Source organism: Balaenoptera physalus (assembly GCF_965194825.1).
Source record: "Balaenoptera physalus genome assembly, chromosome: 12".
In the NCBI taxonomy this organism is placed as follows: Eukaryota; Metazoa; Chordata; class Mammalia; order Artiodactyla; family Balaenopteridae; genus Balaenoptera; species Balaenoptera physalus.
In genome coordinates, this window is record NC_138897.1 from 798780 (window position 1) to 825644 (window position 26865).

Genomic DNA, 26865 nt, shown 5'->3' on the forward strand with positions numbered 1-26865 from the left:
TAAACAATACGTTACTAAATAACCAAGAGATCACTGAAGATCAAAGAGGAAATCAAAAAATACCTAGAGACAAATTACAATGAAAACATGACAATCCGAAACCTATGGGATGCAGCAAAAGCCGTTCTAAGAGGGAAGTTTATAGCAATCCAATCCTACCTCAAGAAACAAGAAAAATCTCAAATAAACAATCTAACCTTACACCTAAAGGAACTAGAGAAAGTAGAACAAACAAAACCCAAAATTAGTAGAAGGACAGGAATCATAAAGATCAGAGCAGAAATAAGTGAAATAGAAACAAAGAAAACAATAGCAAAGACAAATAAAACTAAAAACTGGTTCTTTGAGAAGATAAACAAAATTGATAAACCTTTAGCCAGACTCATCAAGAAAAAGAGGGAGAGGACTCAAATCAAGAAAATTAGAAATGAAAAAGGAGAAGTTACAACAGACACTGCAGAAATACAAAGCATCCTAAGAGACTACTACAAGCAACTCTGTGCCAATAAAATGGACAACCTGGAAGAAACGGACAAATTCTTAGAAAGGTATAACCTTCCAAGACTGAACCGGGAAGAAATAGAAAATATGAACTGAGCAATCACAAGTAATGAAATTGAAACTGTGATTAAAAATCTTCCAACAAACAGAAGTCCAGGACCAGATGGCTTCACAGGTGAATTCTGTCAAACATTTAGAGAACAGCTAACACCCATCCTTCTCAAACTCCTCCAAAAAACTGCAGAGGAAGGAACACTTCCAAACTCATTCTATGAGGCCACCATCACCCTGATACCAAAACCAGACAAAGATACTACAAAAAAAGAAAATTACAGACCAACATCACTGATGAATATAGATGCAAAAATCCTCAACAAAGTACTAGCAAACAGAATCCAACAACACATTAAAAGGATCATACACCATGATCAAGTGGGATTTATCCCAGGGATGCAAGGATTCTTCAATATATGCAAATCAATCAATGTGATACACCATATTAACAAACTGAAGAAGAAAAACCATATGATCATCTCAATAGATGCAGAAAAAGCTTTTGACAAAATTCAGCACCCATTTATGATAAAAACTCTCCAGAAAGTGGGCAGAGAGGGAACCTACCTCAACATAATAAAGGCCATATAAGACAAACCCACAGCAAACATCATTCTCAATGGTGAAAAACTGAAAGCATTTCCTCTAAGATCAGGAACGAGACAAGGATGTCCACTCTCACCACTATTATTCAACATAGTTTTGGAAATCCTAGCCACGGCAATCGGAGAAGAAAAAGAAATAAAAGGAATACAAATTGGAAAAGAAGAAGTAAAACTGTCACTGTTTGCAGATGAAATGATACTATACAGAGAATCCTAAAGATGCCACCAGAAAACTACTAGAACTAATCAATGAATTTGGTAAAGTTGCAGGATACAAAATTAATGCACAGAAATCTCTTGCATTCCTATATACTAACAACGGAAGATCAGAAAGAGAATTAAGGAAACAACCCCAATTCACCATTGCAACAAAAAGAATAAAATACCTAGGAATAAACCTACCTAAGGAGGTAAAAGACCTGTATGCAGAAAACTATAAGACACTGATGACAGAAATCAAAGATGACACAAACAGATGGAGAGATATACCATGTTCTTGGATTGGAAGAATCAATATTGTGAAAATGACTATACCACCCAAAGCAATCTACAGATTCAATGTAATCCCTATCAAATTACCAGTGGCATTTTTTACAGAACTAGAACAAAAAATCTCAAAGGTTGTATGGAGACACAGAAGACCCCAAATAGCCAAAGCAATTTTGAGGGAAAAAAACAGAGCTGGGGGAATCAGACACCCTGACTTCAGACTATACTACAAAGCTACAGTAATCCAGACAATATGATGCTGGCACAAAAACAGAAATATAGATCAATGGAACAGGATAGAAAGCCCAGAGATAAACCCACACACCTATGGTCAACTAATCTGACAAAGTAGGCAAGGATATATAATGGAGAAAAGACAGTCTCTTCAATAGGTGGTGCTGGGAAAACTGGACAGCTACATGGAAAAGAATGAAACTAGAACACTCCCTAACACCATACACAAAAATAAACTCAAAATGGATTAGAGACCTAAATGTAAGACTGGACACTATAAAACTCTTAGAGGAAAACATAGGAAGAACACTCTTCGACATAAATCACAGCAAGATCTTTTTTGATCCACCTCCTAGAGTAATGGAAATAAAAACAAAAATAAACAAATGGGACCTAATGAAACTTAAAATCTTTTGCAAAGGAAAGGAAACTACAAACAAGACGAAAAGACAAATCTCAGAATGGGAGAAAATATTTGCAAATGAATCAACAGACAAAGGATTAATCTCCAAAATATATAAACAGCTCATGCAGCTCAATCTTAAAAAAACAAACAACCCAATCAGAAAATGGGCAGAAGACCTAAATAGATACTTCTCCAGAGAAGACATACAGATGGCCAAGAAGCACATGAAAAGCTGCTCAACATCACTAATTATTAGAGAAATGCACATCAAAACTACAATGAGGTATCACCTCACACCAGTTAGAATGGGCATCATCAGAAAATCTACAAACAACAAATGCTGGAGAGGGTGTGGAGAAAAGGGAACCCTCTTGCACTGTTGGTGGGAATGTAAATTGATACAGCCACTATGGAGAACAGTATGGAGGTTCCTTCAAAAACTAAAACTAGAATTACCATATGACCCAGCATTCCCACTACTGGGCATATACCCAGAGAAAACCATAATTCAAAAAGACACATGCACCCCAATGTTCATTGCAGCACTATTTACAATAGCCAGGACATGGAAGCAACCTAAATGCCCATCGACAGATGAATGGATAAAGAAGATGTGGTACATATATATATAATGGAATATTACTCAGCCATAAAAAGGAGCGAAATTGTGTCATTTGTAGAGACGTGGATGGATCTAGAGACTGTCATACAGAGTGAAGTAGGTCAGAAAAACAAATATCGTATATTAACGCATATATGTGGAACCTAGAAAAATGGTACAGATGAACCAGGTTGCAGGGCAGAAACAGAGACACAGATGTAGAGAACAAATGTATGGACACCAAGTGGGGAAAGTGGCGGGGGCAGGGGGTGGTGGTGGGATGAACTGGGAGATTGGGATTGACATGTATACACTAATATGTATAAAATAGATAACTAATAAGAACCTGCTGTATAAAAAATAAATGAAATAAAATTCAAAAAAAAATAAAACATACAGATGGCAAATAAGCACGTGAAAAGATGCTCCACATCATATGTCATCAGGGAGATGCAAGGTAAAACAACGAGACACCACTCCACACCTGTTAGCATTGCCAAAGCCCAGAGCACTGACAACACGAAAGGCTGGTGAGGATGTGGAGTGACAGGAACTCTCCTCATTGCTGGCGGGAACGCAAAACTGGTGCCGCCACTTCGGAAGACATTTTGGTGCTTTCTTAAAAAACTAAACATAGTTTTACCATACAGTCCAGCAATCACACTCCTTGGTATTTATCCAAAGGAAAACTTATGTTCACACAAAAACCTGCACAGAGATGTGTATAGCAGCTTTCTTCATAATTGCCAAATGGAAGCAACCAAAAGATGTCCTTCAGTCCTTCAGTGATGAATAAATAAACTATGGTGCATTCAGACAACGGAATATTATTCAAAAAGAAATGAGCTATCAAGCCATGAAAAAAATATGGAGAAACCTTAAATGCATATTACTTAGTCAAAGAGGCCAACCTGAAGAGGATTTCAACTATAGGACATTCTGGAAAAGGCAAAACTATGGAGAAAGTAAAAAGATCAGTGGTGCCAGGGCCTGGGGAAGGGGAGGGAGGGATGAATATGGGGGGGGGGTGCACAGGGGAATTTTAGGGCAGTGGAACGATTCTGTGTGTTGCTATTATGGTGGATTCATGTCATTTTACATTTGTCCAAACCCACAGAACGTACACTACCCAGAATGACGCTGATGTAAACTGTGGGCTTTAAGTGATTATGACATGTTGGCGTAGGTTCATCATTTGTAACAAACGTCCACACTCTGGGGATGTTGATGCTGGGAGAGGCTGTGCATCTGGGGGGGTGCAGGGGGCATATGGGAAATCTCTGTACCTTCCTCTCAATTTTGCTGTGAACTTTAAACTGCTCTAAAAAATTGTCTTAAAAAAAAAAAAGAATCTTGTAGCTTCTATTCTAGGCATTTGAGCATAAGTCTTTTTTTCCCCTCAGACTAAAGCAGAAATCCAAAACAAAAATCCCCTTATTTTCCTGCCAAATTTACACGGAAAATAGATGAAAGTGCCCTGAGCTCCATGTTTATCCTTTGGCACATCTGGCTCGGTTTCCAGCGCCTCTAAGAGCCTCGTAAGAGGGTCTCCCATGAAAACAGGCAGTGGTCCCTCCAACGTAGAGCCAATGACTGCTACGGGCCTCGGACTACAATTCTGGGTGGCGTGGTGGGGGCATGGCGGGGCGGAGAAGGGACGCATCAGCGGGAGGGGCTGAAGCCCGCCTTTCTCAGCAGCCCTGGAGCCATCGTCCTCATTTTACAGAAGAGAACGATGATCAGGGTTAGGGCCTGAGCCAGGAACGTCTGGCTCTCAGATGACGTTTTGCCCACAGCAGAATATCTGCCACCAGATTTTGGTGGTTCCTGGATCAGATCTTTGCAAACAAGAAAATAAACCAGCCAACCTATTATCCGTTTTCAGGGGTCCTGGGAGCCTCTGTTCCCAGCTCAGTCCCTGGGGGCCCTGGGGTCACAGGGGCCCTCCCTGCAGCCCCGGGGCGGCTGTGTCGGCAGAGGCTGCTGGCCAGTTTCCATCCTTCCTTTTTCCTTTCAGCTTCACTGGGCCCTGTGGGCACCAGGTCAGGACAGCACCACCAGCCCGTTCGCATGCGTGTGACGATGGGACACAGAGGGCCACGGGCCGCGTTTCCACAGGGAAGCCACCTTCCCCTGCTGGGTGGGGACCGGAGCCTCCTGGGATGAGGTGGAGGTCACGTGCAGCTCCAGTGCCCAGCAGATGCTGGTGGGAGAGCCCCATGGTCCGGCCCTGTGGCAGCGGCCCAAATGCAGCATTCTTACGTCGTCGTGGACAGGAGACGCTCTGCCAGAAGCTGGACAGAAGCCCAGGTCCCCATGCTCGGGGGCTCCTTTGCCACCGGCGCAGCCTGTCTGTGCTGCTGCTGGGGCTGAAACAACAGATGTTCATCCTTCGCAGCTCTGGAGCCAGACGCGTGGGGTCCAGGCAGAATCGGTGTCTGCTGAGGACCTGCTCCTGGTTCATGGACGCACCTTCTCACTGTGTCCTCACATGGCGAAGGGGCGGGTCGCTGTTACAGGGACACTAATCCCATCACGAGGGCTCCACCCTCATGACCTCGTCGCCCCCAGAGGCCTCCCGGCCCCGACACACTGGGCGTTAGGATTCAGCATGTGAATCTGGGGGACGTGACATTCAGCCGGTAGCATTCTGCACCCCGCCGCCACCAGTGCGTGTCCTTCTCCCTGCATTCCGTCCAACAGCCCCCAAAGTCTAAATCACTTCAGCATCACCTCCAGAGTCTAAGGCCTGACATCATCCCAGGCAGGCCGGGGGCGGGCGGTGGGGGACTCCAGGCCGAGTCATCGGAGGCAAAGTCCCTCCAGCTGTGAGCCTGTGACCAGACGGTGCCGCGCTTCCACACACCACGGTGGGCCAGGGGTCCCACAGAGGAGAACCAAGGAGAGACAGCCCCCTGCGCTGGTTCCGTTTGTTTCTCCCGGGAACCCTGACTGACACAGCTCGGAAGCAGCAAAGCTCTCACCCCAGCTCCAGGCTGGCAAACTCGACGTGTGTGTCTGTGCCCACACGCAGCAGAAGCTCTGTCACCAGCTTCCGATGCTGTTGGCAAATGCCTTAGTGAACTCAATACTTGAAGTCCCAGTCATGAAATCCATAACTAATTATGTGGGTCTTGATTTAATCATATGAGCTTGAAGGAAAAAATCGACTCGCAAGCCAAACACCAGCCTCCGTGGAAAGGAAGTGCTGGCTCTGAGCGCAGCCTGCGTGAGGACGCGCTGTTCCCCCCAGGCCGGTCCGCAGCCCGTCCCGCCGCCGCCAGGCTCAGCACTGTCTCCAGGCAACGACGGCCGCCACCGCATGAAGGAATCTGCGAGCTGTTTGCTGAAACAGAGGCTTCTATCCCATCCTCCCAGCGGTTCCAAAGGCCTGTCCTCAGCATCTGATCGCCGGGCAGGCGCCATGGGGTGACGTCCAGCACGGGGAGGGCCCTGATGGCACGACCTGTCCCCGTGGTCACCTAACCACGTCCGACACAACCTCAGGAGGATGGACCATCCTGCAGCAATCGTGGGCTCTGGGTTGGCCTGGTGCCCAGGCCCTGGGCCTGCGTGTTGCCCAACAGGGGGTGGGGTGGGGAGGGGAGGGCTGGAGAAACGCTCTGTCTCCTTCACGGAGCCCCCAGCACCCTAGGAGTGAGGCCAGAGGCCCACTGGAGACCCCTGAGGCAGCGGGTCGGGGGGCTTGCCTCCCCTCTGGCTTGGGGCTCCCACAGCGACTTGCAGGTGGGGTCTGGGGTCAGCCCTGGAGCTGGAGCCGCCTTGCCGTCCACAGGAGCTGGGGGGCATCCCTTTAGCACTGGCCCCCGCCTCACCTCACTGGGTCGGGGGGCACAGACCCCTCCTGCTCCCTCTGAGCACCTGGCATTAAAACTTCTGCTCGTGTGCCAAGGGGAGACGGTCCAGCCCAGTAATGAGACGGGGGCACCTCGGGGTGGTGACCGCTGTGATCGTTTCTCCCAGGAACCAGGCAGTGCGTTGGCTCAGAATGTACTCTTGGGGTCAGAGAATTCAGGGTAACTTTCTGTGGCCACGGTGTTCAGGGGTTTGGTATTACTAACCTTCATCTCTGCAGACAAGGAGGGACTGTTGAGCAGACAGCCTGAGGCCAGGTCATGAGACCCGCTGGGTGCCAGGGAGCCCTTCCTTCCTGCGTGGATGGTCCCGCCGTGGACCAGACACTGGGGACTGAGCCCACTCCGGCGGGGACCTCCCGGGACAGGACGGAGCGGGTCCCTCCCGGGACAGGATGGAGCGGGTCCCGCGTGCACGCCTCCAACCTCTGCCCCTGGGTCCTGCAGGCGGAGGCAAGAGCAGCCATAGCCCCAGAAGTCTCATGCAGCTGGGGGGACACCGGTGCAGCAGTGCGGGGGGGGGGTGCCGGGGAGCCCCTGGTCCTTCTTCTTCGTGCTCCTGACCCAGTAAACACCCAAGACGCCACAGCAACGCTCCTAAGAGCTGCTGCCGACACACAGCGAACGCTGTGCTAAGATAACTCAGGGTTGGCGTGCGTTCCATGGGGCTTCCGGGTGGCAGTCTCCTTCCCTCCCGCTGGCCAGCTCCTCGCCCTGCAAACACCTGTCTTCATCTCCAAAGCAAAACCACCGTCCGGGCCTGGAGATTCTGCATGGACAAGTCTGATGTCACCTGGGGTTTCAAACCCTCGGAAGCCCTCAGACAGGGGTGGGATCCTTATGTCTGCTGGGTCTGAGATTATGAACATGACACGGGACGTTGAGAACAGGCGTCCACGAGGGCAGAGCTGAGCGCTGGAGGGGCTCCTGGCTGAGACCTCAGTGCAGGAGGGAGACAGCTCCTTGGGCAGCACCGGCATGGCCCCGACCGGGGCGGAGACCTGGGGACATGCAGCAGGAGTCTCGCCCTCGAGTTTTATCATGACGGTGGTCGGCCACGTAATGCCTGGAAGACGCCCACTTCCTGGCCTCGGGCCCACGGCTGCGTCGCCTCCGATGGCAGAAGGGGCTGTGGAGGGCGGGATGACGGCGAGGCCGGAGCCGGGAGCGTCCTGGTTACGGGGCCAGTGTCACCACAGGGTCCTCACAGCCCATCACGAGGAGAGGACGGTGGTGGGAGAGGCGAACCAGGTGACATGCTGGGAGGATAGAGGAGGGGCCAAGGGACGAGGGAGGGGGACGGGTCCCCCGGAGCCTCCGTAGGAACCAGCCCTGGACCTGAGGCCCGGGTCCCACTGGGACCTCGAGGGCGAGTCGTGCCGTTTCATGAGGCAGTTCGTGGGGGTTTATTTCACGGCGGCAGGGGACACACGCGGTCCACGTCGGAGCCATCAAGGCCCCACCGTGAACAAGGAGCAGGCCTAAGTGCTCACAGTGTCGCCTTCAGAACGGCAGGAGCCAGAGGAGGGGCCGTGAGGGTCCCGCGGGTCCCACCCCAAGGCCGAGCCCAGCCCTGGGCTGCCCCGCAGACGCTCCTGGGGACCCAGCCCCACCTGCGCGCCGATCTGGACACCGAGTGGCCATGGAGTCGGGGAGGCGGCTCTGCCCGGGGCCCCCCCGCACCCTGACGGGGACGCAGGAGGCAGCAAGGAGTCCCGGTGTGGCTGTGGGCTCTGCGGCCTTTCCTGCAGCAGCCATGCTGGGGCTGCTCGGCCCGGGGCTGCCCTGCTCTTGCTAAGCGTGACGGGGGGGTCCTGGGCCCCTCCTGGCCGAGGGTCCTCGGGGCCTCCTGAGTCGGTTGGACGCACCGGAGCCCCAGCTGCTTTGACTTGGGACGGCCTGCGCCCTGCGGATCACTGCGCCCGCCCGGCCCGTCCACACTGCGACTCCACGGATCTGGTGGCTCTAAGTGTCTCATATGAGTGGAATCAGAAAGGATTTGTCCTACTGAACTGTCAGTTGGCTTGTTTCATTCAGCAAAACGTCCTCAAGATTCGTCCTGCAGGTATGCTTTTACTATCCTTCTTCCTATAAGCCGTGGAAAGCGGAGACCTAGCTCTCACTCAGTTACAATGCGTGAGAGCAAATTCTGGACGGAGCCACCACCGGGCACAGGGGCTTCCAGGGCACTGAGGAGACACAGGGGCAGCGCTGGACAGCGAGAGCCTGGATTCTAGGGGAGGGCGGACCGCAAGGACGCCCACCCACAAGCACACGGTGCCTGCGCGGCCTCGGGAGCATGGGGACTTTGCCCAGCTCTGCCAGCCACCCTGGGGCTCAGGCCACGTCACCGGCCAGAGGGGACCTGGGCGTCTGGCTGCAGAGTCTGTCCTGGGGCCAAGACAGAAGGCGAAGGGAGCTGGGCCCTGTGCCCAAAGGCCGCGTCCCGGCCACCCTGGAGCCGGCGGCTGGGATTTCTGCGCAGTGGGGGCCTCCTTCCAGCCCGGGGTAGGCCCGGCCACTCAAGGGGCATTTCACGGATCGGCAGCACGAATCAACTTTCCTCTGAGTCCCTGAATAATGGAGGATAATAATCTTTTTTCTCCCTCGATGCTTTTCTGCACCAACACACAAAAATAACCACCAATGCCAATGCTGCCAGAGATGACAAGAGATGTCACCAGACAGACTGATGAAAAGGGAGCCGCACCAGCTCGCCCCTGCTTCTTCACGACACTCCCTGCTCCCCCAAAATCGTTTTCCAGGAGGGAACTGGGTGCGTTTAACTGGAGTGCCAACTAGAACGTGGGTGCGTCGGGGAAGCGTCCCTGCCTGTCACTGCTGGAGGATGAGGACCTCAGGCCCACGGAGCTGTCGGTGCTGTGCCTCTCAGAGGATGCTTTCTGGAGCCTTCAAGAGAAGACCTGGCATCTCACAAAGAAATTATGTAGCCACTCAATTAAAATCAGAGATCACATAGAGATAATACTTCAGCCTTGTGACTTTCAAGCTAAATTCTACTGGAGGGCTTCCCTGGTGGCACACTGGTTAAGAATCCGCCTGCCAATGCAGGGGACACGGGTTCAATCCCTGGTCCGGGAAGAAACCACATGCCGCGGAGCAACTAAGCCTGTACGCCACAACTACTGAGCCTGCGCTCTAGAGCCCATGCTCCGCTACAAAAGAAGCCACCACAATGAGAAGCCCGTGCACCAAAACAAAGAGTAGCCCTCGCTCGCCACAACTACAGAAACCCTGCACGCAGCAACGAAGACTCAATGCAGCCAAGAAATAAGTAAATAAAATAAAATAAAAATTTCTACTGGAAAAACCCCAACAAACAAGAAAATAATGAAGGATTCCAAGTTATTCCCTTCTCTGCCCTCCATCCCTGACGCCTCGTGCCTGGAAACTTCTGCGGTCAGGGCGTCAAGGGTGCAGCTGCTAGCGACAGCAGGGAGGCTCCCCGCAAAAGTAAACACAGACTCACCGCTGAAGCCAGCTAGCGCGCCCCCGGGATAAACCCCAAAGAAGCGAGGGCAGGGACTCGCCAGACGTTTGTGCCGTGTCCACAGCAGCGTTACTCCCAACAGCAGAAGGAGGAAGCAACCCAAGTGTCCACCGACGGATGATGGATGAACAAAGTGAGGCGACACATACAAGGGAGTGTTACTCAGCCCCTGAACAGGAAGGGGTCTGACACCTGCTGCATCACGCATGAACCCGGAGGATACTGTGCTCGGTGAAACAGTCACAGAAAGATGATGCCTGTTTGATTCCACTTAAATGGGTCCCTGAAGCAGCTGAATTCACAGAGGCAGAAGGTACAGGCTGGGTCCCAGGGGCCGGAGAGTTAGTGTTTAATGGGGACAAAGTTTCAGTTTGGGAAGATGAAAGATTTCTAGGGACAGAGGGTGGTGATGGTTGCACACCATTGTGAACTTACTTAACGCCACTGAACTGCACATAAAAACGGCTAAGATGGTGAATTTTATGTTTTTTTTTTTTTACCACACACACAGCTGATGAAACATAAAACTTTTTCCTTCCTGTGGCAGTGACAACACCTACTATTATTCGGCACCTACTGTGTGCAGCGGGCCAGGGGCTTCGTAAGCGCCCCTCACAAGCACATGGACACACCCACCACGTGCTCACCAACACTAGGATCCTTACTTCCTAATCTGATGACTGATGTGGTGAGACAGCATCTGGGTGGTGTGAGGCAGTGCTTCTGGAAATGGGGAAGAGGTGGGTGACGGATGTGAATGGTGGGTGACGTGGGGACCAGATGACGCCTAGAGGATTCTCAGCTCGACCTCCGGTGATGCTGTCATTAGTTGACGCAGCCCTAACTTCAGTTCCCTGATTCCTGTGTAAATGATTTCCTTCCTCGGATTGTATGGAGTTACTGCTACTGAGAAAGTCCAAACATGTCGAGTGTCTTTACAAGCAGAATCCCCAACTGGGGCCTAGTTAAGACAACTGGAAATGACAGCTCAGGAATCAGACACCCAAACAATGAAGGAAGCCAAACCAATTTCCTAAAATTTACATTTAAATTTAATCTGCAGTCAGGATCACCAGGCTCTTGGTCAAGACCGCTCACAGCTTATGTTCCAGCAGAACCGAGCTCTGTGTCTCTGAATAACGAGCTGACAGCAGTGGGCGAGCATCGGGCACTGCCCCAGACTGCGGAGGGGCTCTCACTGAGAGGCTGACATGAGCTCTGCCCTGCTCTGCCTGGGGCCGGGGGTTCAAGTCCGAGCCTCTGCCACCCCTGGAAGCTGGAGCTGGGGAGGTTAAGGCAGGACGCCCCTGCCACCCCGTGAGAAAACACAGGCAACGCTTTGAGGGCAACACGCAGCCACACCCTTCAAATACTGCAGCACCTCCTCTCGCCTAAGCCCGACCCGGACGACACCCACTCGGGCCTTCCCCGAGTGCTTCCGAGACATTCCGTAGTGTGCGCATCGGGGGACATCCTGACCCCAGGATGACACTTCTGCCCGCAGCCTCACGGGACAACAGAGGGGGCAGGAAGTCTACCGTCCGCTCAGAAACGAGCCCCGGCACCTCCACAAAGCCGGCCCCGGGTGTGCCAGAGCTGGGCGCCTGGAACGACTCAGAGGTCCTGCCCCTGTGGTCCAGGACGACGGGACTTGGGTTCAGAGCACAGCACTCTCTAGACCGGGCGTTTTAACTCCAAGTTGCCCAAGCCTCAAGGCCCGGCCGCCAGAGAGGTTCCGTGAGAAGGCCCGCTGGCCCGACAGCCTTGCCGAGTTCTCGGAATTGGCTGGAATTTGGAGCCTCTGCTGGCAGCGCAGTGGGCGGCCTGACGGGGCAGCCGCGCCAGGGCCTCACCCCCGGCGAACCTGCCCTGGGCGGGTGCAGGGGGGCCGAGGGCCTGCAGTTTCAGCGACCAACGGGGTCGCGGTGCCTAAGACCACCACCCAGCGGGCGCCCCACGGCCCAGCTGCCGCCGTCCCTCCCCCCCCCACCCTGGTTCCGTCCCAGCCGCCCCCGGCCCTGCCCGGCCCAGCCGCCCCGGCCCCGCGCTCACCCTCTCCTCCTCGGCGCGGATGTCGGGCATGGTGCTGAGGCAGAGGCCGACCGCCGTGACGGCCACGAAGGCCACGGACACGCAGGCGAAGAGCTTGCCGGCCGGGCCCGAGCGCGGGTCGTCCAGCACGTCGCGCAGGCGCCGCCGGCCGCGCGCCAGCCGCCCGCCGCCGGGCCCAGGGGCGCAGGCCGGGCTGCCGGGGCCCCCGCGCTCCGCCGGGCCCGCGCGCGCCTCGGCGGCCTCCTCCTCGCGGCGGCGCAGGCGGCGCAGGCAGCAGCGCTCCAGGCGCGCCTCGTCGATGCCCCAGTAGGCCAGCTCGTCGCGGAAGGCCAGGGCGCACGCGCCGCGCAGCAGCCGCAGCTTCCCGGCGCGCAGCAGCGCCACGATGGCGCGGAAGGCGCACGGGCTGCGGTCGAAGAAGAACTCGTCGCGGCTCACGTCGTAGTCGTCGCACACGCGCAGCAGCTCGTCGTGGCCGCGGCAGGCGCGGAGGCGCTCGAGGCGCGCCAGGGGACAGCGGGCCAGCGCGGCCCAGGCCAGGCGCACCCTGCAGCCGCCCACGTTGATGATGACGTGCCGGGCGCGGGCCCCGCCAACGCCGCCGCCGCCGCCGCCGCCGCCGCCGCCAACCGGGGGCTCGGGGCCCGGGGGCTCCGCGGGCCCGGGGAGCAGGGCCATGGCCACGTGCGCCGCCCCGGGGTCCGGAGGCTGGGCCTGCGAAGGAAGGGATCGCGCGTTAGGCCGCAGACCGGCCGGCAGCTCGGGGACACCCCCGCCCACGCACGACCTTGGGGCTTGGGGAGCGAACCAAACCAAGGGCTCCGTCGGCCCCGCCGCTCGGTTCCCCTCTCCTGCATCCCTGACGCCTGCAGGTGGTCCCAGGAGCCCGCCCCTCAGCTTTCCAGCAGGCCCCGCTTACGAGGGACCCGCCTTAATTTCTTGCCTGGAGACTGGGGACACGGCCAACGCGGGGCAGCACGAGGGAGGAGGGCGGGCCGCCCTGGAGATGCTGCTTCAGGAGATGATGGCAAGGCCAGACCTGGGGGGTTTCCGGCTGGTTAACAAGTGGGGGCCAGGGGAGAGGGCTGCTAGGGATGTATTGATCCTTAAGAAGCGTCAGCCAAACTGCCAGAACAGCCTGTGGACGCTGTTTGGATTCGGATTAGAGGGAACCAACTATAAAAAGACATCTAAGAGTAAATAAGAAAATCCCAGCACTATCTATGATTTTAAAGCCTTTTTAAAGGCATGAGACTAGTACTGCACTCGTGAAAAACAGGGGGTTTCGGCCCCTTAGAGGTCCGCAGTGAGGTATTCATGTGAAATGAGGTCTGGATCTTCATTAAGCAAATCTTTCTCAAGTGGTGTGCAGACAAAACACTTCACCTGCTGCTGGAGCCCGGTGATGAGAACACTGGGGCCATTATATTTTCTCTCTGCTTTTACGTACATTTACAAACGTCCCTAAAAAAAACGGGTTTGTTTTGCTTTCTGAAAGCTTCCAGATAATTCTGCTGCACAGCTGGGTTTGGGAGGCACTGATGTAGAGAAACTCACAATGCTTCGGTTGCCTTGATTCTCTAAACCAGAGGTTCTTTATTTGTTGTCCATGGGAATTCTTCAGGGATCTATGAGCCTTCTAAAATTAGATGCAAACTTGTGTGTGTACACATTTTTCTAATAGAGGATCCTCAGATTCTCAAAGGGATCTGTGGCCCCAAAGCTTAATGAAGCTCACAGCTCCAAACATATAAGGGAGGGAAATATCTTTGTAGTGTGGGAATTGCTAGCCCAGATCCTCTTTAAAATATTTTGAACATGGGTCACCCACACTAGTTGGTGGGCATATGCACTTTGGCATTTGTTGTCAGATGCCTTCTTAAGAATGCTTGGGCAAAGGTAAGATTCCAGGTGAGTTTCTTATATGAATGATTACTTGTTTTATTCTTTGACCAGGGTTCAAGAAACTCACAAAAGAAATCATATTCTTCTTCTTAATGAGTATCTCATCATAGCTTGTGCATAGACCAGCAACCAAAATTCCTAAATGTGTTGGTTTACTCAGCACTTGTTAAAAGGACATGTCACAAAACATGTTACTGAGACAAAATCATTTTTGTCCTGAATGTGGACATTTAAAGTTTTGTGGCGTGTTTACCCACAATTGCATCTGATATTCCTTCCTCTGCCCAGTGCTGGGTCACCCCTTAACGTCTATGTATCTGTTTGGAAACAGGGTCCCTGACTCAGGAACCACATCAAAAAGGGTCCACAGGTAACACTGATGACTCTGTCCTTTGCAGAGGCTCCTGTGGGTTCCTTTCCACACCGCTGGAGGGCAGTTCTGTTCCTCCTCCAAATCCCACTCAGGCTGGCCCCCCTTGACTTGTTAACACAGTGGGGTCAGCGCTTTGGCACCAGGCACTTCTCTGCACTGTGGCAACAGTGACACAGCAGAGAAAACAGGCAAATACCAATCCGGGGACATAAACTCCAAAGGTCCCATTTACCAGGGAGTATATCTTAGACATCGGCTAAGCAGTAATCTGGAGGGGAGGGGCACGGTTCCAGTTTTGTTCTCAAGGTGTAGACTGAGGGCCAACAGCACCAAAATTATCAAGGGAACCTGCAAAAAAAAAGTATATTCCTGGCTCTACACTTAAAATTCTGAGTGACTGGAAAACTACATAGTAAGGACCCTCAAATATCCCCCCATTAAAGCAATGAGAAAACCGGTAAAAACCATCAGAATCAACTTTTTTTGGAACTCTGGACACTAACCGAAGGGTAGCAGCAGCCAGGGGGACACTTGAGTAAAAACAGCTGAATCTTGGTAACTACAGTGAGCTCTTAGCATTTTAACCTGCTTCCCAGCTCAGCGTTCGCCTTGAAGGTGACAGCCTGCGTTCCTGGTACCACGACTGCTACTGGAAGAGGAGTGGACCCGACTCAGGAGGAACCATAACTATTTGGACCCTTCTGGTGGCTCCCCCGAAAGACCCTTCAGAAGGCTTGCCTGTACCTCCCCTAACTCGGGACTCTCCCAGGGCTAAAGTGGCCACCCGGGCAGTTTGTGGAAATCACTTACACGGAAATGTTTGCCGAGGCAATGGATGAACATTATTGTTGGGGCAAAAAATAGACTAAGCAGAAAGCTTGGGAGAAGAGGCTGGGGAATGAGATGCTTTGGAAATGCTCCAACAAACTGCTCGAAATCTAGAATGCTGCTCACGTGCCTGGGGCCATGTGCATGCTCAGGAAAGACCTGAGAAGGTCCTACACTCTCCCCCCACCCCGACCCCAGCTGACCTGCAGCTCTGCACAAGCAGGAGGTGAAGGGGGAGGCGAGGGACAGGCCTGCTGGGTGTTGAGGGTGCCCTGACACACAGAGCCCATCTGCAAAGACGGGTTTGTCTTCGTTTTTGTTCCAGGCATTTGAGAATCTCTGTCCAGTCACTTGCTGACCATTAAGCTAATGGGACAGAGATATCAGTGGCCACACAAGACAAAAACATACAGACTTTGCCTAATTCGTCCAGTAAAGTCACTCAAACAAACAACAGCAATTACAACAAACCCTGGGGAGGGGAAGAATCTGATTAGAAGAACACAGGAGTAAATCTTCATGGCCTTGGAGTAGGCAATGGTTTCTGAAATACAACAGAAGCATAAGCAACAAAAGAAAAATAAATAAACTGGACTTTGTCATACTTAAACTCTTTTGTGCATTAAAGGACATTATCAAGAGAATGAAATGATAGCTCATGGGATGAGAAAAAATTTACAAATCATATATCTGATAAGGGTCTAGTGTCCAGAATATATAAAGAGCTCCTACAACTCAAAAACAAAAAGACAAAAAACCCAATTAAAACGTGGGCAAAGGCTTTGAAGGACTTCTCCAAAAAAGATACAAAAATGGCTAATAGACACTTGAAAAGATGCTCAGTGTGATCGGTCATCAGGAAAATGCTAATCAAAACGACTTGGTACCACTTTACGTCCATTAGCTTGGTTGCGACCAAACAAATGGAAAAAGGAGTGTCGGCGAGGGCGTGGAGAAGTCAGGACCCCTGTACGCTGCTGGTGGGAATGTGAAATAGTGCAGCTGCTGTGGAGAACAGTTGGGCAGTTCCTCAAAAAGTTAAACATAGACTTACCATGGGATCCAGCAATGTTACTCCAAGAGAAATGAAAGCCTAGGTTCACGCAAAAACGTGTACGTGAATATTCACAGCAGCATTATTTACAATAGCCAAAATGTGGGAACAACCCAACTGCCCATCAGCTGACCAATGGATAAGCAAATGTGCGCCATCTACATACTGGGACACACTCAACCACAAAAAGGAATGAAGTGCTGACACAGGACACAGCACGGATGGACATTGGAAACATGGTGTAAGTGGAAGAGGCCAGACAGAAAGGAAGTGTCCAGAGCAGGCAAATCTGCAGAGACAGAAGGAAGGTAGGTTAGTGGTTGCCAGGGGCTGCGGGCTGGGGGGTGGGGGAGTGACCGATTAATGGTTACAGGGTTTCTTTTTGTGGTCATGAGGCTGCTCTGGCATTAGGTAGTGGTGAGGGTTAAAATACTAAAAACACTGAATTGTACACATTAAAATGGACATTATCGTTTCAATTAAAAAAAAATTGACATCCGGTTCCGTGCATGTCAATGAGCAGGTGTAGTGCACTAAAGCCCGAGAACCACTGCTTCAACTGCCAAAATCAAGACCTTCCACTGTTGTTAAGGATTTGATGCTGTAACCACTGCCGGGCAAACCTACCACCGGGGCGACTCACGAAGCGTAAAGCGGGCGGCGCCCAAGGGGTGTTCAGCATGCAGCCCGGATGCCCACTGACCCTGAGATTTGGGAGGGGGAGAAAACCAAATAGAAGGGGTCACGGGGAGAGAGCCAGCGTTCCTGCCCAGTCACTGCAGGATTCGAGGGCGAAGGCGCTCAGGGCTCAGCTGGGTTGCTGATGCCTCGGGGTCGGCGTTTCATGCAGCAAATGTCAGTAACATCTGCTGGTGCTGGACACGCGATGCTGGAGCTCATGGCGGGGGGAGCGGGGGGAGTCGGGGGTGCGAGGACGACCGGCGCTTCCAACACCGCAAGGCTGGCTCTGCGCACAGGAGAGGCTGCCCTGAGGGCTTTGCAGGCTCGCTCGAAACGCAGTCAGTTGTTTAGGTGGCGGAAACTTGTTGCAGAGATCACCCAAGCTGCTGCTTCTCATCGAGGACCCAGGGACAGCGGCTCGGAGTTCCACGTCAAGGATGCGAGCGGCTCACGGCCGACCTCCTTCCCAGGCAGCTCGGAGGGGGACTCAGCATCTGCCCAGGAGGCAGGCGGGGGTCCTCACGGGGGGCGCCCCACTCTCTGGAGCTGTGCGAGGGCACCAGGAAGGATGGAGCCTCCAGGGCAGGCTCACGAGTTTCTGGGCTGAGGCCGAGGTGTGCCCGAGGGAAAGTGCCCCGTGACCTCACGTCCTTTTCCCGTAACTGTCAGAACCAGAGCTGACGGCAGCTTCCGCCTGGAATACCGTGAGGGGCAGAGACAAGTGTGGAGCGGGAAAGCCCACCTTGCCTGCGCTAGGCTGTGGTCCTCCACGTCTTCCTGTCCCCGTGGAGCCACGTGACGAATCTGTAGCACAGGTTAATCAGCTCCTTTTGTAGCCACATCAAATGTGTGCTCCGAATTCTTTGTAGGTAGGGATGTCTTATCATTAAAATAACTGGGTAATCAGCCAGATCCTACAACTTTCCTGTAAAGGGTTTTCTTCCCCGGAATATACATTTACAAATATAAACATAACTTACATGTTACTAAGTGTTTTTAAGTCAGGTTCTCTCTTAAGAGACTGATATTCACTGCTGAGAGCCCTGAAGTGTGTCCCTATCCGCTGTGTGGGGCATAAGAGGCATTCAAGTGCCATGGATTTTAAGAAAAAGACTGACAGCTCAATAGAAAAAATGGGCAAATTGTCACAGAGTTTACAGTAAAGGGAAAACACAGACTTTAAATATATGAAAAGATGCTCCAGTTCATTTCTTTTTTTTTTTTAATTTATTAATTTATTTGGCTGCCTCGGGTGTTAGTTGCGGCACGCAGGATCTTTCGTTGTGGCAAGAGGGCTTTGTTGTGGTGCACGGGCTCGCTAGTTGTGGCACGTGGGTTTTCTCTCTCTCTAGTTGTGGCGCACGGGTTTTCTCTCTCTGTGGTTGAGGAGCGTAGGCTCAGTAGTTGCGGTGCGTGGGCTTAGTTGCTCCACGGCATGTGGGATCTTAGTTCCCGACCAGGGATCGAACCCGCGTCCCCTGCATTGGAAGACGGATTCTTAACCCCTGGACCACCAGGGAAGTCCCTCCAGTTCATTTCTAATAGCAAAAATAAACATCTCAAATTACCACGTTGTAAGGTGGGAAGGTTTGATGACACACTTTATTGCCAAGGATGTGGGGTCTCTTGGACGTGTTCATTTCTGATAGATAGTAAACTGGTAAATCATCATGACAGGAAGTGGAGGGTTTGAACTAATCCTACAGGAAGCAGCGATGTTTGTCCCTACACCCTAGTGAAAGGGTAAACTAGAAAAAAATCTGCCTATGGGATAGGAGGATTACAAGATTTCTCTGCCTGGCTCTACAAGAATATGTGTCAAAAAGTCTACCTGTACAATGGATTTGAGGTTGAAACTTTTTGTCTCTGAAACTCAAAGCTAAGAAATTATCTCCTGTGAAAGGTGGTCCCAGGTTGGCAATATGCTGGAGACACACATAATCAACTGGGGTGACTCTGCCCCCGGGACACCTGGCAAGGCCTGGGACATTTTTGGTTGTCGTGACTGGGTGTGACTGGCATTGGTGGGAAGGAGCCAGGGGTGCCATGAAACCCTACAGCGCACGTGCAGGACACCCCAGAAGAAGGGCAGACCCAGCCCAATGCCATCAGCGCCCCTGGTCTAGAGGGACCACTCGCCACTCGAGCCTCATAGCTTCCCGCTGATGAAGCCTCAACTGAGATGAATTCACAAACCGAAATTATAAAGTACACAGGGCCCAATCCCAGCCGAGCAAACACCAGCAGACACGGGAATAACAGGATCAGGCTCCAGGGAACCTGAGATGATAGGATTATCAAAAATCTTTACAGACATCAAAGAAGGAATTAAAACCCCAGAGGAAGAAAGACATTATCACAAAGTCCAGGAGGAGCTGAATAAGAAAGACAGTTTCCAGAGGCGAACAGATGAGACTGAAAGTAGAGTCTGTCAGGTTAGGGTCAGGGTGAGGTCAGGTTGGGGTTAGGGTGAGGTCAGGCTGAGGTCAAGTTGGGTCAGGCTGAGGTCAAGTTGGGTCAGGCTGAGGTCAGGTTGGGTCAGGCTGGGTCAGGTTGAGATCAAGTTGGGTCAGGTTAAGGTCAGGTTGGGTCAGGTTGAGGTCAGGTTGGGTCAGCTTGAGGTCAGGTTGAGGTCAGCTTGGGTCAGGTTAGGTCAGCTTGAGGTCAGGTTGGGTCAGGTTGGGTCAGGTTGAGGTCAGGTTGAGGTCAGGTTGGGTCAGCTTGAGGTCAGTTTGGGTCAGGTGGAGGCATTCTCTCCCAGGAACCCTCCAAAAGGGGTCAATGGAAGACAGACATCACAGAGAAGGACACATAAAGCAAGCAAAGGAGAAAGGAAAATGATCAATTCTGTTTACTAGGAATCCCAGAAGAAGAGGTGAAAATAAACCAAGTGACGAAAATGTGGTGAAGATGGAAGACATCCAGCTGCAAAGACTCAGTGACCAACAGGACGAGGAGATTCCACGCCTGGCGCTTTACAGGGAGACCTGGGGGCTTTAGTCCTCAAAAGGAATGTGTGCTGTGGGACTTGGCTTCGTAGCTACTCTGGGGAAAGACGCCACCGTGTCCGGCACAGCCTCCCTCCCGCTCCCTCAGCTCAAAGCCCCGTGACACTGTAACTGGGGCTGGACACACTCAGCAGTCACCGCAGAAAGGGCCAGGGGCCTGGTCCACTGCCTCCAAGGCAGCCGTGGCCAGAGGAGAGGGAGGCGTCTGCCCATCACGCTGAGCGCCCAGCGGGTCCTGCCCCGGCTGGCACCCCCGCATTCCGTCCCTGGGTCCCTGGAGCTGCGGGCAGGAGGGGGGCCGGTTAAGGATGCGTCTCCTGGGGGGCCTGCAAGGGTGCGCGGCTGAGGGGCGTGTGTGAATGAAAATGAAAAGGGGGAAACCACACATGATTAGGAAGGGTTCTCAAATACCAGAAGGTCAACCCACAGCGGAGGAAATATTTATTCTGTAGCTGAATTTACCAATTTAGGCTTAAAAACATGAACTGGAACAGACTAAATCCTCTTTAGCAGAGATAAAGTTTTGGGTGTCACCAAGCAAAGTATTCTCCAGGAGAGATTTCTTTCCTTGTACAAAACAGACAGCTTCTTACTTGGAGAAGGTGACCTTTAAAATGAGACCCCTGGCTGAACCTGGGACGAGGGAGCCATGCTCTTGGGCACCCCGCACCCCCCTGTGGCCCCCACGTCCCCGGCCTGTGCACAAGCTGGTGGACTCCCAGCTGTCAGCACCTGTCTCTCTGCTGGACTCCCTCTGCCTGCCTGCCCAGCACAGGCCACAGATGCTTGAGCCTTCGTGCTCCCCGGTGGGGTAGGGGGTGGGGCGTGGGGGTGGGGTGGGGCGTGGGGGTGGGGGGTGGGTGTGGGGCGGGGGTGGGGGTAGGGTGTGGGGCATGGGGTGGGGCGTGGGGGTGGGGAGGGGGGACCAGGCACCCCGAGGGCACAGGAGGCCCACAGATGCATCCAAAAGGTGGGCGTTTCATCTCAGCTTAAAAGCCGGTGGCTTTAGGATCTAAAACATTATTTCACACCGTAAATGTTGCCAGATAGTTAATCCAGTGATTAAAGGCTTTGCTAAACTGTTCCCTGCCTCAGTTCTGGTTTGGAATCTTCACAAGTTCAGTTCACACGCCACCTCCTCCCTCACCTCTTCTCACCGTCAGCCGCCCGGTGGTTTGCGGGAAAAGGGGGCTGTGCCCCGGCCCTTCCACAAAGACCATTCCAGCCTCTAGGCTGGTCTCTCCTTCCAGGTACCTGCTTTGCTTTACAGCTGAAACGCTTAACCTCTGAGCTGACACAGGTTCACGAGAACGAACACATAACACAGGCCATGTGACAGTATGGAAAAAGTGATCTAAATAAGAAACGCTTTTCTCCAACCAACCAACTAGCAGATGACTGCGGCTGAGCTAGTTTAAAATAAAAATGCATCTAACTTCCTGACGATAAAGAGAGCACAGGTTAACATTTGGTGAGCCACTGCATTTTTTGTTTTTCAATTCTTATTGTCCTACCAAGGCAAACATCAGATGAATTAAGATAAAAATCATCTGTGGGTTAAAAACAAAGATCCAAAGGCAAAGAACTAATTTTAAATAAAACATGATTCTTAGGAAATTTCAGCCTTAAAAATAAGGACTATTAGGATCATTCCTATAATTTCTTTGCAATTGTTAAACTCCAGTGTGTTCAACTATTTTGTTTTGAAATGCATTTATTTTCTATATGTCAAAGTTACACAAATTACAAAAGGCTTCTAAAGTGTATATATGAACAGAACTCAAAACTTGCTGATTAGCTCGATCTAATTTTTAGCCATGTTCTTCACAGAAAGATTGATGATTATTTTTCAGTTATGATTTATGAGAACCACATATAATCTCCAAATCTGTAAGACACATAGACATTTGGTAACTAATAACTCTTATTCACAAAGCATGATGTATATATATACAGCAGAGCTGCATATAATGGCCCCGAAGATTTTTTTTAAATTAAACTTTCAATTTTGAGCTTGTAGAGACCCTTTTACCCAATTTGCCCAGAGGTAGCATCTCTCAAAACCGCAGGGTGCAGACACCGACACAGTCCAGACACAGAGCATCCATCAACACCAGGGCCCCCCCAACCCCCCTCCAGCCCTCCCAGCCCCACCCCCAAACCTAACCCGGCCACCGCTGGTCTGTTCTCTGTCCCTGTACTCCTGTCATCCCGAGAATGGTGTATAAAAGGACCCACACTGTTATGTAACCTTTGAGGACGGTCTCGTTTCACTCAGCATAATTCTCTGAAGATTCACCGGGTTGTTGCTGTATCAACAGTTCACTCCACGAGCTCTCCTGGTGTAGATGCTCACAGCTCTTTAACCGCCCACGAGGTGAAGGACAGCTGGGTTACTTCTAGGATTTGGCTGTTATGAGCAAAGCTGCTATAAACATTTCCATAAAGGTTTTTTCCCCTCTCTGGGTTAAATAGCCAGTGGAGCAAAAGTTTTTACTTTTGATAAAGTCTAATTGACTTTTCTTTTTTTCCTCACTGTGCTCTTGGTATCAAGAATGATGTGCATGATCCAACATCCCAAAGATTTTCTACTGTTATTTTTCTAAAGTTAATAGTTTTACATTTTACGTTTAAGTCGGACTTAATTTGACTTACGTTTAAGTCTGACTTAATTTGACTTAATTTTTGTATAAGGTGTGGGACTTAGGTGCTCAGCAGGAAAATACGTCTACACCATCTTCCCAGAAGTGGAAGCCCCCAAAGATTTTGAAAGCAAGCTATAAAATGTTCGCTAATCTTGTGACTTATAATAGAGTCATTTTAAAGAAATTCTGCCGACTCTGGAAACAAGTTACAATAAAATAAAACCAATGTAATTTTTCCTCTAAAAATTTTACCAAATTTACTTAAATGATATGTATTGAGCATCTAGTGTGTCTTCATGTTCTAGCTGCTCAGTATCTTACAAATTTTTTGGAAGCTGTGTCTAAATATAAATATGTAAACAGATGTTTTAGGTGTCCATTGACTCTGATATCTAAACAAATATTTTTTCTAAAATTATTCTTAGAATAGCAGTCACTGAAAGTGGCTCTGGTCTCCCCAGGATGACTCAGAATTTTAATAGCAATCTTCACCTACATTCCACCCAGTTCTGAGGGAACATCCGGCCTTGGTTCCAGCAGCCTGTGACACCTGCCACCCACCTTGTACCGGTACCCGGTGGCAGTAATGTGCCAGTTCTCACTCAAACCCCTCTGTTCAACCTCTGCCTTTTGGGGATTTGAAAGCAATAAGCCTAGACTGGGTTAATTTACCTCTAAGTGTTTATTAAGCTCAGATAGTTCTACTGAATAAACAGGAAAGAAATATCCGATCTGCTCAGAGCGTGGACGTGAACACGCCCAGCATAGCTTGTAGGTTCGTACAGCTAAACGCTTTCTCTTTCTACTGCAATCGCACTTCACCACCTGGGACCATTTCTTCCCAATGAAGAACCGTTTCTCACCAGAAGCGGCTCATTTCTGATGGGAGCAGGCCAGGTCCAACGTGAGATCAGACACCGTGTGCCAGAAAGCAAAGCAGAGCTCCAGTGTGAAAGGGCATGTGTCAAAGGTCGAGGGTGGCACAGAAGGGCTCCGTCAGGCAGACTTTGAAAGTCTAAATACATAGTGACTGGACTTAAAACACGAGTGAGTAAAGTCCTCGAGTCTATGGTACATACAGTCTACACAGTGACAAAGAGAGGAAGAAAGAGAAAAAGCACTCACCGTCGGAAAACAAGACATCCGCACGGTGCTGGCTACCAGGTCATCGAGAGGGGGGCGGGCTTCACGACAGGTGCGAACCATGTTCACCCCTAATCCCGTAGCCGAACTTGGCGCCAAGGGTCTGGGCTGTGGTGAAGGTGCAGCGGTCAGAGTCTCCAGCAGCCGTCCGGCTCTGCCCTGGGCAAGGACGAGCTCCAACAGGTGTCCAGACCCAAGTCCCTGCGTCCGGAGGATACGGGAAGAGGGAGAGACAACTGGCCTGGGGTCTTCAGAGTCAATGACCAGGGAAAATAAAAGGTGGGAGGGATGTTCTAGAATGTGGGGTAAAAGAGATCAAGAGACATAACCAAATGAAGTGCATAAACCTTGATTAGATTTTATCCAAAAAACCTACAAAACACAGTTTTGGGACAACTGGGAAAATCTGAATTTGGACCTGATATATTCATTATTGTTAACTTTCTTAGGTGTTACAGTGGAATTTGGTTACGGAAGAGAATGACCTTATTTTTAGTAGATGCATGCTTAACTATTCAGGGATAATTGTCTTGGTTTCTGTAAACTACTTCCAAATGGTTCCTACATTTCATATATATATGGACACACACATATATATACACACATTTCATATATATATATATACTTCCACACAGATGGCTAGGTTTTCCCTGTGCTACTCTTTCAACTTCTTTGTATGTTTGAAATTTTTCACTTAAAAAGAGCTAGGAAAGGGGCTTCCCTGGTGGCGCAGTGGTTGAGAATCCGCCTGCCAATGCAGCAGACACGGGTTCGAGCCCTGGTCCGGGAAGATTCCACATGCCGTGGAGCAACTAAGCCCGTGCGCCACAACTACTGAGCCTGCACTCTACAGCCCGTGCGCCACAACTACTGAGCCCACGAGCCACAACTACTGCGCCCGCATGCCTAGAGCCCGTGCTCCGCAACAAGAGAAGCCACCGCAATGAGAAGCCCACGCACCGCAAAGAAGAGTAGCCCCCGCTCGCCGTAACCAGAGAAAGCCCGTGTGCAGCAACGAAGACCCAACGCAGCCAAAAATAAAATAAAATAAATAAATTTAAAGAAAGAGCTAGGAAAAAGCACCCCCCTGCCAAAACCAACAAAACGTAATTCTAATGACATTACTTTTCTCCTCACAAAGCAGGATGCAGAACAACATACGCCTCCACTTTTATTTATGGAAACATTAATAACGATTATGCTGTGTCAGCTAGGCTGGGCCACGGCGTGCCCAGATATTTGGTCAAACACTTTTCTGGGTGTTTCCGCCGAGGCGTTTTTGAATGAGATTAACATCTGATCTGTAGAGTAAAGCAGACTGCCCTCCCTGACGTGGGTGTCTTACATCTTATGTCTTAGCATGAAGGTTTTTAAAGATAAAAACCCTGCTATGTAGCCAAGCCCGCCGCCTCGTGGCCCTGCAAGGTCCCCACTCCCCCCTCCACCGACGCCCGACGCCGGGTCCCTGCTTCTGCTGCTCGAGGCGTTTCTGAGCTGGCCGCTTACGTCGGCTGTGGGTCACCCCACCTTCCTTTCCCTTCCTGGCGTCTGCCAACTGCGCTAGGACAGAGCCCGCACACCCTCCGACACAGAGGCCCCGGTCAAGGACTCAGCTTTGCTTGTGTGGATCTGCCTTTGTGCTATTTCAGTCAGAACCATCACTCAGAACCGACCACACTGGTCTTGGCCACATGGGCCAAATGACTCTTCCACACATATTGACTTGTCCTTTATTCATTCACTTTTACAGCACACTTTGACCTACTCCCAATGGCTCCTGCCCTTCCGTGGGGAGCTCTGCGAAAGTCTGTTTCTTTTAAAATACCGTGGCCACAGATTTGGGTTTTGTTCTATAAACTCGTCGTTACTAATTTCTCACTTTGCAAACATCACTCACACCGTGGGTGTCGAAAGAAAAACAATTAGAATCACAAGGGAAATTCCCAAGGACCGTCACAGTCACATCCAACTGCAGCAGGAGAGATTTAGGTTATGTGGTGAGAGAGCCTCAACTCATTCTAAGCTTGAGAAACACTGAGAAAAGTTATACAACATCCTTCCCGGCCAGTTTTTAAGGGAAATCGGGCTTCTGCCTGCCCCACCGACGGGGAGGTGCCAGCTGGCAGGAGAGCAGGTGAGGCGGAACCGTCCCAGCTCTCGCAGGGCCGGCACGTGCTGCGATGAGGGGATAAGCCAAGACGGTATTTCTTTGCAAACAACACATGTAAATGTGTGAACGCCTGGTAAGCCTGCCAGGTGCTGCACACAACAAGGTTCCTGCATTTAGGCAGGAAAACCCGGGACGGAGCCAGAAGCCAGGTGCCCGGGTCAGTTACTTAAAAGTTACTTAAAATCTCTCAGGGTCTCAGGGTCCGGTCGGTGAATCAAGGGATTGGATGAGATGATCCCTAGGCTTCTTCCAGACTCAAGGTCCATAAATACCAGATAAGGGTGGAAAAGATGGAAAGCCTGGCCTCTTGGAAAAAAGCAAAAGAGAGTGGGAAGATGGAGGAGGAGAGTAGCAGCAAAGCCTGAAGAAGAGAGAGACCTGGGCAGGCGGGGGACACCTGGGGGCAGGTAGACACAGTTCCACCCGGGGGTTAGCACCCTCGACCACCAGCTCAACTTTCAGTCCGGGTCCTGGGACGAAATGATGTTTCCTCTGTGACCTCTGTGTCCTGGGGTGAGGCAGCCCCGAGGAGAATGAGGTCGGCTGGAGCCTGGGGCACCCAGGGGACAAGGATGGGAGGGGACAGTGGACACAGGCTCTCTGGGGGCCCCGAGTTCTTCATTTCGGCACTACCCCACTCTTCTCTACTCAGAGCTCCTCATGGCCATCTCTCTTTGTCTTTGTCTCTGTCTTTCTCTCTTTTTCTCTGTCTCTGTCTTTCTTTGTCTTT

General features: G+C 51.3%; 1 protein-coding gene across 8 annotated transcripts in view; it reads right to left on the reverse strand.

The window, feature by feature from the left end:
* KCNG2 (potassium voltage-gated channel modifier subfamily G member 2) overlaps positions 1-26865 on the reverse strand; it is a 73944-nt gene that overhangs the window by 21435 nt on the left and 25644 nt on the right. For 3 of the 8 annotated variants that reach the window (XM_082417783.1, XM_082417786.1, XM_082417782.1), the window contains 2 exons: positions 23948-24258; positions 12329-13042 (listed from right to left, as the gene is read on the reverse strand). In XM_082417783.1, coding sequence (XP_082273909.1) covers positions 12329-13042; positions 23948-24258 — 1025 coding nt within the window. Of the gene's footprint in view, positions 1-12328; positions 13043-14838; positions 14955-23947; positions 24259-26865 lie in introns of those variants that run through there. The other 5 variants (XM_082417787.1, XM_082417784.1, XM_082417788.1 and 2 more) reach the window with 5 other exon arrangements.